General features: G+C 34.3%; 1 protein-coding gene across 3 annotated transcripts in view; it reads left to right on the top strand.

Moving 5' to 3' along the window:
- The window catches only part of Nadk2 (NAD kinase 2, mitochondrial), a 43,169-nt gene extending 28,700 nt beyond the window's left edge, over positions 1 to 14,469 (top strand). Inside the window, exons 8-13 of one of the 3 annotated variants that reach the window (XM_070041033.1) lie at positions 1,809 to 1,874; positions 3,045 to 3,140; positions 6,868 to 6,923; positions 7,017 to 7,070; positions 10,089 to 10,212; positions 12,317 to 14,469. In XM_070041033.1, coding sequence (XP_069897134.1) covers positions 1,809 to 1,874; positions 3,045 to 3,140; positions 6,868 to 6,923; positions 7,017 to 7,070; positions 10,089 to 10,212; positions 12,317 to 12,455 — 535 coding nt within the window. In that variant the 3' untranslated portion in view covers positions 12,456 to 14,469. Of the gene's footprint in view, positions 1 to 1,808; positions 1,875 to 3,044; positions 3,141 to 6,867; positions 6,924 to 7,016; positions 7,071 to 10,088; positions 10,217 to 12,316 lie in introns of those variants that run through there. The other 2 variants (XM_070041034.1, XM_070041035.1) reach the window with 2 other exon arrangements.
- Positions 14,470 to 15,150: the final 681 nt, after the last annotated feature.

The following is a 15,150-nucleotide window of genomic DNA, read 5'->3' as shown; positions in this document are numbered from 1 at the left end:
GGAGTCTAGTGAACTCTTCTGCCCTGGCTGGCCCCATACCACAGCCCTTCAGATCTCAGCCTCTTGAGTAGCTAAGATTGCAAGCATAGTTAGTACTATACCTGACTTGGAAAACTGTTTGTGATGTAATTACTAGGTATGAAATGACTAAAATAAGGTAAAGTTAATTTAATTCTTTGTAGTGCTTTAGAACCTCTACTTTACATTATAATTAAAGTAGAGGTAGAAGCTCAGAATTAAGTTTTATGTCCCACTTTCCTGCTACTACTAGAACTCTGTAGCTCTTTGTAAACCATGTAGATGATTCCCTAGGTTTTTGAATTTGTGAAACTTAATAATTCTGTTTGTTGCATCTGTTTCTGTTTCTGTTTCTTTTTTTCTTTTTGTCAGTTGTAGGGCTTGAACTTAGGGCTTGGGTGCTGTCCCTGAGCTCTTTTGCTCAAGGCTAGTGCTCTACCACTTAGAGCCACAGCATCACTTCCAGTTTTTGGGTGGTCTATTGGAGATAAGAGTCTCACAGACTTTCTTGTCCAGGCTGGCTTTGAACCACAATCCTCAGGACTCAGCCTCTTGAGTAGCTAGGATTACAGGTGTGTGTAACCAATGCCTGGCTTTTTTATAAGGACTTTGTATGAGAAAAAGTTGTCATAATTGAAAGATAATTCACATTTTAACTACCAGCTAATAGTAAACAAATATATAATATTAAATTCATTCAGTAAAATATATTGTGTGCCTATTATGTACAAATGTGAATCCCTAGAAATGCAAAGATGAGTAAGATACACATTTTGGAGAGGAATACATAATTTAAATGGGTTAAAACTAAATGTTCCTCAAAGAAATAAAATCTTTAAAGGCAACTCATACATACATTACTGTTGAAAAATGTATTTAACATAGTAAGACTTCTTTGCTATATGTAAACATTTTTGTTTTATTGCATATCAAGTTTGAAGCAATAATTGGTTCTATTAAGTATTAGAAGAGGAGAAAATGTAACCAATTAGAGATAGAGTCTAATAATTACTGCCAGTGACATAAGACAGACAAGAGAGCAACAACTTTAAATGAGTTTGGAGAAAGTTCATTAAAGAGATGACAAAAGTAAATTCCCTTTGAGTTCATGTTTATCCTAGGCAAGCCGTTTTATGGTTTCTTTTACTCTGTTTGCCTATCACAAGGGTGGTATTGTGACTGCTGAGAGCTTCTACTATCATTGCTTTATACTTTGTATGTACTAAAAGATTAAATAACTCATAAAAAGAGGGAAACTAGGATAAATTTTGGGGACCCATTGAGATCCCAGAGGTTGATACCTGATACTGCTTCCTTTTTTGTTCTTTGATGTCTCAGTGTGTCTTTACCAGATATGGCCAGCAATAGGTTGGCTTCTGGTGCTGTTGAATATAACTATGTGGGAAGTAGTCAGTTATTTTTTAAAGACTTTATGATATAAGATCCTAGGCAGAAAGGAAAGGGAACATTTATTGATGCCTGTGTATATCAGGTTATTGTAAATGAGTAAGCCTGTGAGAAAAGTAGTACTTACCAGTGAAATGATTGGTATTTGGAAGGTTCAGATAACTTTCCCAGGTCATCTGATTTGGTTGCACCAGAACTGTATAAAGCTTATCATTTCTGATTCTAAACTGTATAGTGAGGCTTCACTATGCTCCAAAAACTTAAGTGCTTTCCTCAAAAAAATATGAAGCGCAGCAATACTAGTCCTACCTCACTTACAATGTTCTTAGATTTAAGAACATTTTTAAAAGCCCATTTTTTTCTTTTCTCTTATTCTAACCTAGAATGTCTTATTCTTGGGCTGTAGCAGTGGACAATTTAAGAAGAAGTATACCCACTCTAAAGGGACTGTGAGTTTTATTGCTGCCTTAAAAAATAATTTCCCCAAATAAAATTCTGTAAATTGACTAATCTCAATAAACCTGCATGTGAGATTAACACTAAATTTTCTCATAGTTTTGGGCTCAATATCTCTCACTTGATTATACTTTTCTTCTTTTCCACTCTGTTTTCTTCTTACCCCCACAACTTTAATCTATTTTTTTGCTTGATTTTGGCAGAGTAGTAACCATTTCTGTGTCTGTATATGATAGGTTCTCCGCATGCATTTCCCAGGAAGCTATTAGTAAGCTGTGAAATAGATTAAATGTGAATATCAGGCAGGCTATCTTTTATTTTTGTAAGAACGTGAAAAGGAGTTTATCATGTAAAAATCCTTGACAAATTAAGAGCTTTCAAGAGAAAAATGGGCTAGAATAAAAGGATAAATTATCCACAAACTGTTAAGGTTTATAAGTATGTTAAGTAATTATCATTGTTTTGAAAACCTGTATTTTAATAAAATTTTACTGTTACCTTTTATATGCTGGATAAAAAAATCCAGTGTTGATCAATGACACTATTTTACAAAGAAGGTAAAGTAACAATTAACAAAGTAGATTTACATATTTCAGACTTCTTTGAATAGTTTATTACAAGCATTGAGTTAAAAAATAATATCTTTTTTTGCTAGTGTCAGAAAACCCATTTGATTTCATGTTTGTGAAGTATTCTTTACAACTTTATTGCTATTAATATCAATTCAAAAGATTAGTTTATCACTTAAAAAAAGAGTTTAGAAGAAACTATTAGTTACAAAGAATTATAGATTTAGATATATGAAGGACTACCCACCATAAAACTAATCTAATTATGTTATTTCTCCTTTTGAATTCTGAAATGAAGCTGAAGTAGAGAATAGTCACTAGTGCTAGCAAAGTATATACAAGTTAGCATTTGAAATACTCCAGTACAGATAGAAAGGAACATATAGATCAAAAAAGGCATGCAGAAACATGAATGTATATTTCTTCCTTTTTCACTTAATCAGCATTAGAATAGCACCATGATATGTGTGCCTACTAAGTTAGATATTTCTTGGTCAAGTTGACTTACTTAGATTTAATCTGTTGCAAAAAGACTGTTTTATTTACTATGAACCATAAGCTTAGCAAATAAGAGTTTTATATTCTCAATTATAGGGCATCCTACTATGAAATTTCACTTGATGATGGACCATGGGAAAAACAGAAGAGTTCAGGGCTCAATTTGTGTACTGGCACAGGATCAAAGGCCTGGTAAGTAACTTGGGTTGGTGCTTATTAAAGTTTGTGAAGTAGTTTAAATAACAGTCTATTTGATACCTAATACTCATGCATGCATCCACACTCTGATGTTACATAGGTGGCTTAGGTTCTGCCTCAGTCTACATTATTTCATCATTATTGAACCAATTGCACTAGATTTACGAAGAAATAAAAGGAAAGAAGTGGCTTGGAGGATTATATACTTTAAAATTTAAGAATATTTTTAAGTGGGGTACTGTCGGCTCATGCCTGTAATCCTAGATACTCAAGAGAATGAGATCTGAGGATCTTGGTTTGAAGCCATCCTGGGCAGACAAATCCAAAAGACTCTTATTTCCAATTAATCAGCAGAAATCAGAAGTAGAGCTGTGATTTAAGTTGCAGAGCTTCAGCTTTGAGCAAACAAGCCCCAGTACTTGCACAAAAAGAAAGAAAGGCAGACAGGGATCTTTTAAATAGTAACGAAATAAAAAGTACAAGGTACCATACAAAAAAGAGATTAGATGTTTGCATGTTAAATGTCCACATGGAGACAAGCAGGCATCCTGTGTACAATACCTTGTAGCCTCCCTGAACGTAATCTCTTCTGATTCACAGGACAGACATCTAATGCAGATGCCTACCAGATGGATCTGCAGTTATCTTCTTTCCTGAGTGCTCACTCATTCTAAAGTTACCTACTAAGTAGGATATTAACAGCATATCATATTCAAACATTTGAAACTCAATTTACTGTTTTTTTGTTTGTTTTCTGTGTTCCCTAAACTGTTTAACACTGCCACTGTTTACTCCAAGTTTTAGAGGGAAAACACAATTTTTCAAAACCTTGTTCTTACCTTTCAATTTCATTTTCCTTCCATATAACTCAGTCCCTCAACTCTGTGCATTGTTCTCAATTCCTTGTCCATCTTTCTGAGTTTCTACTGCTATTGCTTTGGTCCAGGCCCTAAATATTTAGAATCTTTTTGTGCCTCACTTTTTATTCTGGTTGTCATTATTTGTCATGCCAACAGAGTAATACTTCTTAAAGTATATATAAATCTGACTATGTCTGTCCTCTGCCTTAAAACTTTCATTGACCTCTGACTGTGATCGTTTAACTTTGTCCACCATGCAAAGCCCTGTAACTATGGCTGTGGATATCTTACTGGCATTATGCCTTCCCTACCTTTGCCCTACCCATCAGCACTCTAGCAACACCACAGGCTACTTACAATTCTAAGCACATCCCTGGTCTCTCCTAGCTTTTTGTTTTTTGTTTTTTTTTTTTCCAATGTAACTTCTTCCTGCATTGAATGTCTGAGCACTTTATACTTTCTACCCACTAAACTGAACAGTTTTCAAATGTTGTTTTCTTTAGAAAGTCATTAACATTCAATTTTTTCATAAATACAATAAACTAACCCTCCTTTTGTCTTTCCTCAGAACATTTTTCCTTATATTATTATAGCACACATCCTGTTATTAACTATCAATATGCAGATACCTACTAGTTTTGAGCAACTTGAAGTTATGACTAGTGTATATTTTTCAAGCTTAATTTTTTGTGTGCAGAACATAATACCTAATATCTATCCATTAATATGTTTTTCTTAAATGAGCACGTGCGCACACAAAAATAGCAAAATCTTTGCTATGGAAGTATTTTTATTTGCATATGTTGGTCCACACCTATAATTTCAGCATTTTAGAGGCTGAGGCAGGAAGATGACAAGTTCAAGACCAGACTGGACTATGTATCAAAACCCTGAATTCAGAAAAACAAAAATCCCCAAACTGATATTGACTGTGTTAGTTTACTTTTATATCCTCCCTTTTCAGCATGGCTTCTTTAGGTTTTTACAGTAGAAAAATTTTAACTTCTAGGAGCAGACCAAGCAGTGTACTGACTCCCATGTACTCATTACCCGCAGCAGTGGTTATCGAATCAGGCCCTTCTTGTTTCTTCTTTGTACTAACCTTACCTCTCAGTTTATGGAGCAAAACCTTGTTTCACAGTGGCAGAAGATAGAAATGAGACAGTTCAGAGACACTTGCTATGTGGTGAAACCCCATATTCTGTTACTGTGGAACAATTTTTAGAAATGTGAAGACGGGATTTGTCTAAGCACATTTTTCCCTGGCCACAGGTTGGGTTTTATTTTCTAGTACCTCTTATGTTAGAACCAGGTGATTGAATTCTAGCTGAAGGGATGCGAGTGGACATGATGGTCACGCCTTCCAAGGCTGGCTCACGAGTCTACCATGGGTACTCCCATGGTCTTTCATCCTGTAGCTTGATGCAGATGAGCACAGCAGCCTTACAAGCTCTGTTTAAGACAGAAGGCTTATAAGATGGGAGGAGCCGAACTCTCTGAACATGTAACATGGAGGAGAGCCACCTCCCAGTTAGGAGTGCCCACTGTGAACTTTATGAGAACAATACACATTCTGTGTTTTTGTTTTTTAAACCTTTTCTTAGGTTAACTATAGACCCAATAACTGAAATACTAGAAAAGAATCTAGGGTTGGATAATGTTCGTAGGTAGTTGAATGAGGTAGCAGATATCTACATTTTTCACCTTCAAGGAAACTTTTTTAATTTAAAGAAATGTATATATTAAAAAGGCAGTAAAGGGCTGGGAAGGTGGCTCAGTGGTAGAGTGTTTGCCATGCATGCCTGAGGCCCTGGGTTCGATTCCTCAGCACCACATAAGCGAAAAGAAAAAAGCCGGAAGTGGCGCTGTGGCTCAAGTGGTAGAGTGCTAGCCTTGAGCTGAAGAGCTGAGGGACAGCGCCCCAGGCCCCACAACCGGACCCAAAAAAAAAAAAAAAAAAAAAAGGCAGTGAAAAGTGGTGTTCCTTTCATTTCCTATCTATAGTATTAATGTGTTTTTGATTTTAGGTTAACATTTTGGTTATATATTATATATCACCATAATATAATTACATATGTGATATATAGTTATATAGTGATATATATATATAGTTATATACACATAGTGTATAATAGCCATATATAATATGTATAATAGTTATATTTATAATATATAATAAACATTTATAATGGTTAGATACATAGTATATATAATATATTTTATTTATTTATTTATTCATTCATTCATTTATTGCCAGTCCTGGGGCTTGAACTCAGGCCCTGAGCCTCTTTTACTCAAGGCTAGCATTCTATCTCTTGAGCTATAGTGCCACTTCTGGCTTTTTCTGAGAGGTTTACTGGAGATAAGTGTCTCATGGATTTTCCTTCCTGAGCTGTCTTTGAACCTGGAGCCTCAGATCTCAGCCTCCTGAGTAGCTAGCATTACAGGCGTGAGCCACCCGTGCCCCGCTGTATTTTCATTACCAGCCTGCTCTGGCTACAGTTGAATTGTTCTGCAGTTACCAGCAGTGCTTCCATAAAGGTTCTTGTTTATATCTTTGTATATTTTATGTGGAAGTGGTATGTTTTAAGATAAATTGCTAGGTTGAGAATATATTCATTTAAAAATTTGCTAGTATATGATTGTTTTCCAAGTATAGTTTCTAGATTCATAACAGTATAGGAAGTTGTGCTTTTCCCTTACTCATGCTTCTGTGTTATTAATCAGATATTAACAGTATTTATTTGTAGCTGTCTTAATTTCTTACTTTCTATTTATCTATTTAGATTATTTTTCATTTTTAGCATGTTTTTAGAATTAAAACAAGAACAAATTGTGTGTGTGTGTGTTTTTTTTTTTAGGTCTTTCAATATCAATAGGGTTGCAACTCAGGCTGTGGAAGATGTTTTAAATATTGGTGAGTAATATATAATGTATATTTGTTATTGTATATTAACTTATACAAAGCAAAATATTTAATGGAGATATTTCTCCCTTTTCTCCTTAATAGCAAAGCGACAAGGAAATCTGAATCTTCCATTGAACAAAGAATTGGTAGAGAAAGGTTAGTGACTAATGATATTAATTATTAACAGTTTAATTTATTTCTATATTAATTTGACAATTATAGTTGTTTAACTAGCAAATAACTTTTTTGGACATATACATGTTCTTGATACTGTATGTTTTGAACTGTAAGCAATATAAAGAGCAAAGCTGAAGTCATACTGTGAATTTTGATATGGATTATAATCCATCTATAACTTTAAACATGTCCGTAGAAATAGGACTGTGTTGCAAAAATCGCTATTTTGCAAAGAAGATAAGAAAGGCATGCCATTGTAGTATGTCTCTGCTTACCTGGGGTTTCACTTTTATCATTTTAGCTTTCTAAGATATTCTTCTTTTAATTTGAGATGAAGGTTATATTAGTCTTGGATTATTAGTATTAGCATTACATTGTATCAAAAAGGAAAATTAGGCCCATGCAATAATCAGTTCTTTATTATATAAATTCACTTAAAAAACATAACCATAGGAAATGGTTAAGTTTCCAGGCATAGTGACTGATATCTACCATTCTAGTTACTTAGGATGCTGAGACTGAAAAGATCATGGTTTGAGGCCAGCCCAGACAAATAATTCATGACACTCTCCCTCATCTCAACAGAAAAAGCTGGCCACATACATGCTTGCTATCTTTGCTATGTAGGAAGCATAGAGGAAAACTGCAATACAGGCTGGTGCAGGCAAGAAAAGTGAGACCCTATCTCAAAAATAACCAAAGCAACAAGGGCTAGTAGCTTAAGTGGTAAAGGGCCTGCTTAGGGAACTAGACATCCTGAGTTCAAACCCCAGTACTGTCAATTAAAAAGGAAAAAAAAAAGGTTTAAGATGGTAGATATGCTATTACACCAAGGTGATTATTGTCTAAAATATGATGATTAAAATATTACTTTGTACTTCATAAACATGTGTATATATGTATATATATCAATTAAAAGGCAAACATGATACATATAAGGTAACTGATACATATAAGATAATGTTAGATATGTTAAAAGGATATACTGATTGGGAATTGGAGGCATGCTTAACTGGTAGAGCACCAGCCTTGAATGAAAAAGCTAAGGGAGGGGCTGGGAAGGTGGCTCAGTAGAGCCCTTGCCTTGCATGCATGAGGCCCTGGGTTTGATTCCTCAGCACAACATAAGCAAAAAGAAAAAAGCCGGAAGTGGCGGTATGGCTCAAGTGGTAGAGTGCTAGCCTTGAGCTGAAATGCTCAGGGACAGCACCCAAGCCCAGAGTTCAGGCCCCACGACTGACCAAAAAAAAAAACAAAAAAAAAGAAAAAGCTAAGGGATAATGCAAGGCCCTGAGTTCCTGCGTTCCAGTGCCAGTCCTGGCACTAAAAAGAAATAATAATAATAATAAAGAATAGTGATTGACTTTTACAAATGTATCAAATCTGCTTTATATAATCAACTCTTAGTATCATACAAATAGGCTTATATCTTAAGAAACATACAGTAATGAATATACTGCCTTGATGCTTTGGCTATTTTCAGAAGCAATAGTCAATGGCATAATTACTATTATAGACATTTCTAGAAAAAAACTCCTTTGAAGTTGTCTTTCAGAGCTAGCATATTTTTTTATAAAATACCCCAAGGAGGCAAAGTTTCATATTTGCAAATAAGTTAGATTTTTTAAAAAGACAACTTTATGATGGTACAAAAGTGATATGCTTCTGGTAAGATTCTGACTGTCTTTTTCTGGGCTAATGACATCACAGTGCTCTCTCACGACCGGGGCAGTAAGCAAGCCACAGGTTAAGCCAGCCACAGGTTAAAACCATAAACACAGATACTCTCTTGTATTCTGTGTTGCGATAATGTTTAGTAACTTAGGTGAATTAGGAACATTTTCAGCTTACAATATTTTCAACTTGTGATGAGTTCATAAAACAGAGCATCTATAATTCAAATGATACTTTGTAATATGGCAGATTATCTGAGCCTTGTTATTAAAAACATGTGATGCTCAACTAAACCTTTGAATTTCTTTGTACAATTGTCATTTTTTTTAAATTTAATTTTTAATATTTTTCATCATTCATCCATCTCTTCATTCATTGGTATGGTTTAAACTCAGGGCCATGCTTGCTAGATCAGTACTCTACCACCTGAGCTAATTTTCCCAGGCCATCCTTGGACTGCAACCTACTTTCTTAGCCTCATGTATGGGTAGTAAGTATCACAGTTCACATACCACCACATCCAACTTGTTGATTGAGATGAGGTCTTGCTAGATTTTTATTAGTGCTGGCCTTAAAACTGTAATCATTCCAGGCTCTGCCACCAACTACTGGAATTACAGGTACAGCCACTATTTCTGCCGCTTATTTTTAAAGAGAACATACCTCATTTTGTTTACTATGCTGGGCTCAAACTTTTAGGCTCATGTCATTTTTTTTCTGCCTTAGGCTAAATAGCTGGACTACAGGCACATGTCCTGTCCAGCTTACACAATTGTCTTTAACTAATTTTTGTTAAAGATAATTTGTATGTCAAAGTTCATGCCTGTTGGTTGAGAGATTTCTTTTTTTTTTTAATTTAATTTAATGAGAGAAGATTTCTAAATATCTTGAGTAATGATGGACTCAAGGGATAAAGCATTTTACCTGACACTGTTTGAGACTTCATTTGCATTAAGACTATTTGTGAACACTTCCATGATACTCTGGAAAGCACTTGACACTGTGGCAGCTCTAGTTCTGTTTTTGTTTGTCTAACTTGCTCTTGTAGTTTTTAATGACCATCTTCATAATAAGCTCCCTTGACCCCTTTTCCTAACTGTACTTTGCTCTATTGTGGATGATGTATGCTTTTGTGGGCTAATAGTGGAACCTGATACTCATTTGTAAGACTTTTTTTAATGGACTGTGTATGGAGAGTTCCAGGAAACCCGCTCTCAAGCAGATCTTTGCAACAGATTGCTTTTATGATGGAGGTAGCAGTTAGTCTTTAATTTGTATTTCTGAGATATTGAATGTACCAATATTACTATTTTTTCCTTACAGTAACAAATGAATATAATGAATCACTGCTCTACAGTCCAGAAGAACCAAAAATACTTTTCAGTATTCGAGAACCAATAGCAAACAGAGTTTTCTCAAGTAGTCGTCAGCGTTGTTTCTCTTCCAAGTAAGCATCTGGGACTAACTTGTCACTGTTTTTAATTTCTTTCACTCAGTATAAGCCACACTTGTTAGCTTATTCAGCTTTGGATTTCCTGATAGGGTCTCGCTCTGTAGTCTAGGTGTGTATACTCTGTAGTTTAGCTGGCTACACTCTGTGTAGCCAGGCTGGTCTTGAATTTGGGATCCTCCTGCCTCAACTTCCTGAATGCTGGGATTACAGATATGCCCTACTAGTCAAGCTTTTTTTTTTTTAAATTTTCAATCTAAAAAACAGACACATTTTTACTATGTAGCTTTACTGCTGTTGAGGTAAATTTTCTATGCAGCGCAGGCTGGCATGTGGAACTCATAGCTCTCCTGCCTCAGCCTACTGAGTGCTGGAACATACTTGGTTTAAGAGTACTTAGTTTCACTAGATGCATTTTTTTTCTTCTGGTCTTGGGGCTTGAAATCTGGGGCCTGGGCCCCTGTCCCTGAGCTTCTTTGTGCTGAAGGCTAGTGCTCTTCCACTTGAGCCATAGTGCCACTTGCAGCTTTTCTTTTGAGTAGATTAAGAGTCTCACGGACATTCCTGCCCAGGCTGTCTTTGAACTGTAATCCTCAGATCTCAGCCTCCTGACTAGGATTACAGGCTTGAACTACCAGCACCTAGCTTAGATGCATTCATTTAAACTGAATCTGGTTGCAACAGTAGGACCTGTGACAGTAAGAGCAGATTAATTACTGTTAAAGCAAATTATTGATTAGAAAGCAAATTCTTTGTCATAATGTAGACTAAATGCAGGATGTTCATATGAAAGCTAAGTTAGAGTAGGGTTTACTTCTTTCAGCTTTTCCCTGAAAGCAGCCTGCTCTCCCTCTAAGTGAATTAATTTGCTTCAGCTTTTGCTTTGAAAATGACTTCTTATATAAAGGCTGGCCAACTTTCCAAACTAAGAAGAAAATTTACAAAATAATGAGAACATTTCCTGTATCTTGCAGCAAAGAATAGTTTACTTATTAAATGCTATCTGTAGGATTGATTTTTTTAAAAAAAATAAGTATACATTTGATTTTTTTCCAGTTAAGACACTAAAAAAGAGACCTATCTAAAATTTACTTGAGTTTTAATTAATCAATAAATGTATACTAAGACTACAAAGACTCCTTCTAAGATACGTATATCTTACATTTAAACTTTTGCTAATAAGTGAAATAGAAAGGCTTCATGGTTGGGTGGTTGAAAAGACTTTTTTTTAAAAAAACAAAACATGTTTAAAACAGGAACAACAGAAGATTGGTAGAATCAAGAACGTCCAGTAATAAAAAAATGTTAAGACAACAAAAAGACAAGATACAAAGCAAGAAAGATACTGTGAGAGATAGTTGAGATAAGCGAGGTTGGATGAAATCTGTAATGCTTACAGTATCCCCGGGTATTTGAGGATGGGTATCATGCCAGAAGGGTAAAATTTGACATGTGAATGCATATGATAGGTCACAATCAGTATGTAGGTACAGAGGAAATATTCTATGAAGTTACTTTCAGGCTATATATCTAATGAATATGTTAGCATATTAATTTTGGGTTTAGACTGTTCCATCCCCCACAATACCTTATTGCTTATATGTAAATATTCTAAAATCTGACGTCTAAGACATTACTGATACCAAGCATTTTGGAGGGATTCTTAACTTGTATATAAAAATTCCTGCAAGCCAGTTATAGTGGTGCACACCTATAATTTAGGCACTCAAAGAGGCTGAGGTAAGAGGAATGAAAGATGAATGTCAGCCTGGACTACATAGTGAGATGCTAATTAAAAAATAAAATCTTGCATGTCAATAAAAAGACAATTGACATAATAAAAGCCAAAAGTCTTAGACACTTTACCAAAGGGGATATATAATAGGCCATCTGTGGAATGAAAATTAAGACTATAACTGTATTATCCTATATACCTTCTTGCAAAGCTAAACCCTATTTGTATGAAGTTTAAGAGTAGATACAGTTATGCTAAGATGTTAGAAATTAGTATAGCAGGTGTGCTTCAGAAGGAGCTAGCAGGAGTAATCACTCAGAACAGTGAAAACTGCTGATATTTAATGAGATATTTTCCTCTGCTTAGGGTTTGTGTTCGTTCTCGTTGTTGGGATGCCTGCATGGTTGTGGATGGAGGAACTTCTTTTGAGTTCAATGATGGAGCAATTGCTTCCATGATGATCAACAAAGAAGATGAGCTTCGAACTGTACTTCTAGAACAGTGAAAGATTTCCTCAAGTGACAAACTTGGATTATTGGAAACTGATTTTTACTGCAGAAATAGTCGTGAGGCCAGTCATTAAGCCTACATTATTTTATTATTGAGACTGGTTGCCCTCTGGGCTCACAATGATGAAGGTGGGATTTTCATTACTCTTTTGTTGGATTCTGATAGATGAAAGATGTTCATTGTGTGAGAACATGGGATGGACTAAATGGAGTGGAATTGATGTCAGAGAAATTCTGTATTATTTGTAATTGGTAACCAAGAATATTGATATCTTTAAATTTTGAGAGGTGAGTTTAAATAAAGGATTAAATGTTTAGGACTTGAGATTTAACTATAAGAGTGTTTTTGTCTTCCTAGACAGTGGAATGGGACATACCTATCATTTGATTAGTGCATTATTTTTTATAATACCTAAAAGTAAAGTTTTTAAAGTTTTTGATTATCATGACAAGTTTTGATAAATTCTGACATTGACCTAATTAAAGTAGGAAAATGTTTTTGTATGTGCTAAAATTTTCTAATACCAGGACATAATGATGACTATTGATTAAAACATTTTAATCATTTTTGAAATTATTTATAGATGAAGACTTTGATTCTGGCTAATTTCAATAACGCTGTATGAAATACATCTATTGAGTCAAATCATGATGCTTTTATAAATGTATTATCCCTTAGCTATTTTAGAACAATTTTTTGAGAAATTACTTAAGAGGCCCCTTCCATCTTTGCAACTGTAACATTGATTTAGGTACTAAAAGGATGAATTGATGAAATGTTTTCTATTAGGAATGTGGTAAAATCTTTAAGAAGTATTCTCACTACTATTAGGAGTACTGTCAAAAAGAATGGATTCTTAGGGAATGCATGAAACATTAATTTTGGAATTGATTTATTCAGTAATGTAGTTCTCATATTCCAAAATTTGCACAGTAGCTTTGTAGGATAAAATGTCATGGCTTGTCTTTTTTTCTTTTTCCATTATGAGAACTTTGATTTTGGAGGATATTATTTTTATTTAATTCTTGACTTACAATAAGTAACTAGAGTTTTCAGGAAAAGTTTCTATTTCTGAGTAATGAAACTGTATATTTTTATGCCATTTATTCAGTTGTTTATTCACTTTTTGGTGAGTGTTTTAGTTTTCATGACAAGTATTTATTGAACACTCACCCTGTGCCATACATCATTGTGTCAGGTGCTCGGTACACCAATGAATGACACTATCCTCATAGAATGTGAGCCAAAGAGCTCAGAAATCAAATTTTGTGACGCTAGGATGCACAGTCAAATTGAGTGTTCTTAGTTTTTTCATCATTAACATGTTTCTCTTACCACTATTTAAAAAATATTAATTTGAAAAGGTATTCTAGATTTTGATGGATATCTGGAAGAATGTTTTTCTTAAGTACTTGCATAGACCCTTAAAGCAAATAATTTACATGATGCATGAAATGAAAACAAAATAAAAATTAGTGTTTTTCTAGGGCTGGATCTAATTTCCTAGGGCTGGATCTAATTTCTGCTGTAGTTTTTGAAAAATAATACATGTAAGATTACCCAGAAGAATCTTACAAGTATTAACATTAGACAGAACAAATAATTTTTTATACATTAGATGGAAATAAAAATTAAGTGTTTCTTCCGGGGTTGGATTTAATTTGTAGCTTGATTTAAAAGAAATGATGTATAATATCATTTTGTGAAAAAGTTAAATTACACACTATCCCCAGTATCTTAAGGAAATCTATCCATATGCTACCATAGATCTGTTAATATGTAAGTTATTAATAGGTAGCTTGCTGTGTGAAATTGGTTATAAGCCATATTCTTAAAGGTATTACAAATACTTACGCTCTATTTGTGACATAACTTCTGCTCCCTGGTATAGATTTGTTTGTAAGAGATGAGACAAAAAGGATGTTACAATAGAAAAAATGTCTTTTATGAATGGGTTAACCTCAATGACAACTGTGAATAAAATTAAACGATTGCTTTTTTTAACTACATATTTTTATTTCCTTAACTCTTATGGGATCGTTGTTTGATAATCTTTTTTTTTTTTTTTTTAAGAAATGCGTGTCTCAGAAATTCTTTTCCCCATGGTTATTTATGTGTTGTTCCCTATAGATATCATTGTGTGTACTGGAGTTTGAAATCAAGACCTCATGTTTGCTTGGCTGGTGCCTCCAACATTTTTTTTTTTTTTTTTTTTTTGCTAGCGATAAGGCCTTTTCTGACTGGGCTGGCCTAAACTCTAAACCTTCTGATCTCAGCCTCCTAAGTAGCAAGGATGTCAAGTATGACCCATCAGCAGCCAGTCACTGATATTTGACATTGACTGATGATTTGTTATTTTATCAAAGATCAAAAGTATTTATCTGAAAATGTTTCCAGGTAATACTGGTTTTATATCTTTGATGTTACATATTAAATATATTTGTGGATTCAGTACATTTAATCATATTTCCTATTTTTCTAAATGTATTATCAAATTATATTGATTCCATTTTTAATCTTTGACAGTACTTGTAAAATATTTACTTTATTGAATGTGTTAAATACAAACTGAAGGATACATAGTGCTCAGCTGAGATGTTGATGCAAATTTAGAACTTCACTGTTCTATGCACATACATATATGTATACATGTGTGTATATGAAGTATATGTATTTATCTCCATCCTCAG

The sequence above is a fragment of the Dipodomys merriami genome, unplaced genomic scaffold (assembly GCF_024711535.1).
Source record: "Dipodomys merriami isolate MVZ:Mamm:240054 unplaced genomic scaffold, mDipMer1.0.p SCAF_30, whole genome shotgun sequence".
NCBI classification, from domain to species: Eukaryota; Metazoa; Chordata; class Mammalia; order Rodentia; family Heteromyidae; genus Dipodomys; species Dipodomys merriami.
This window is presented reverse-complemented; position numbering and strand designations above follow the sequence as displayed.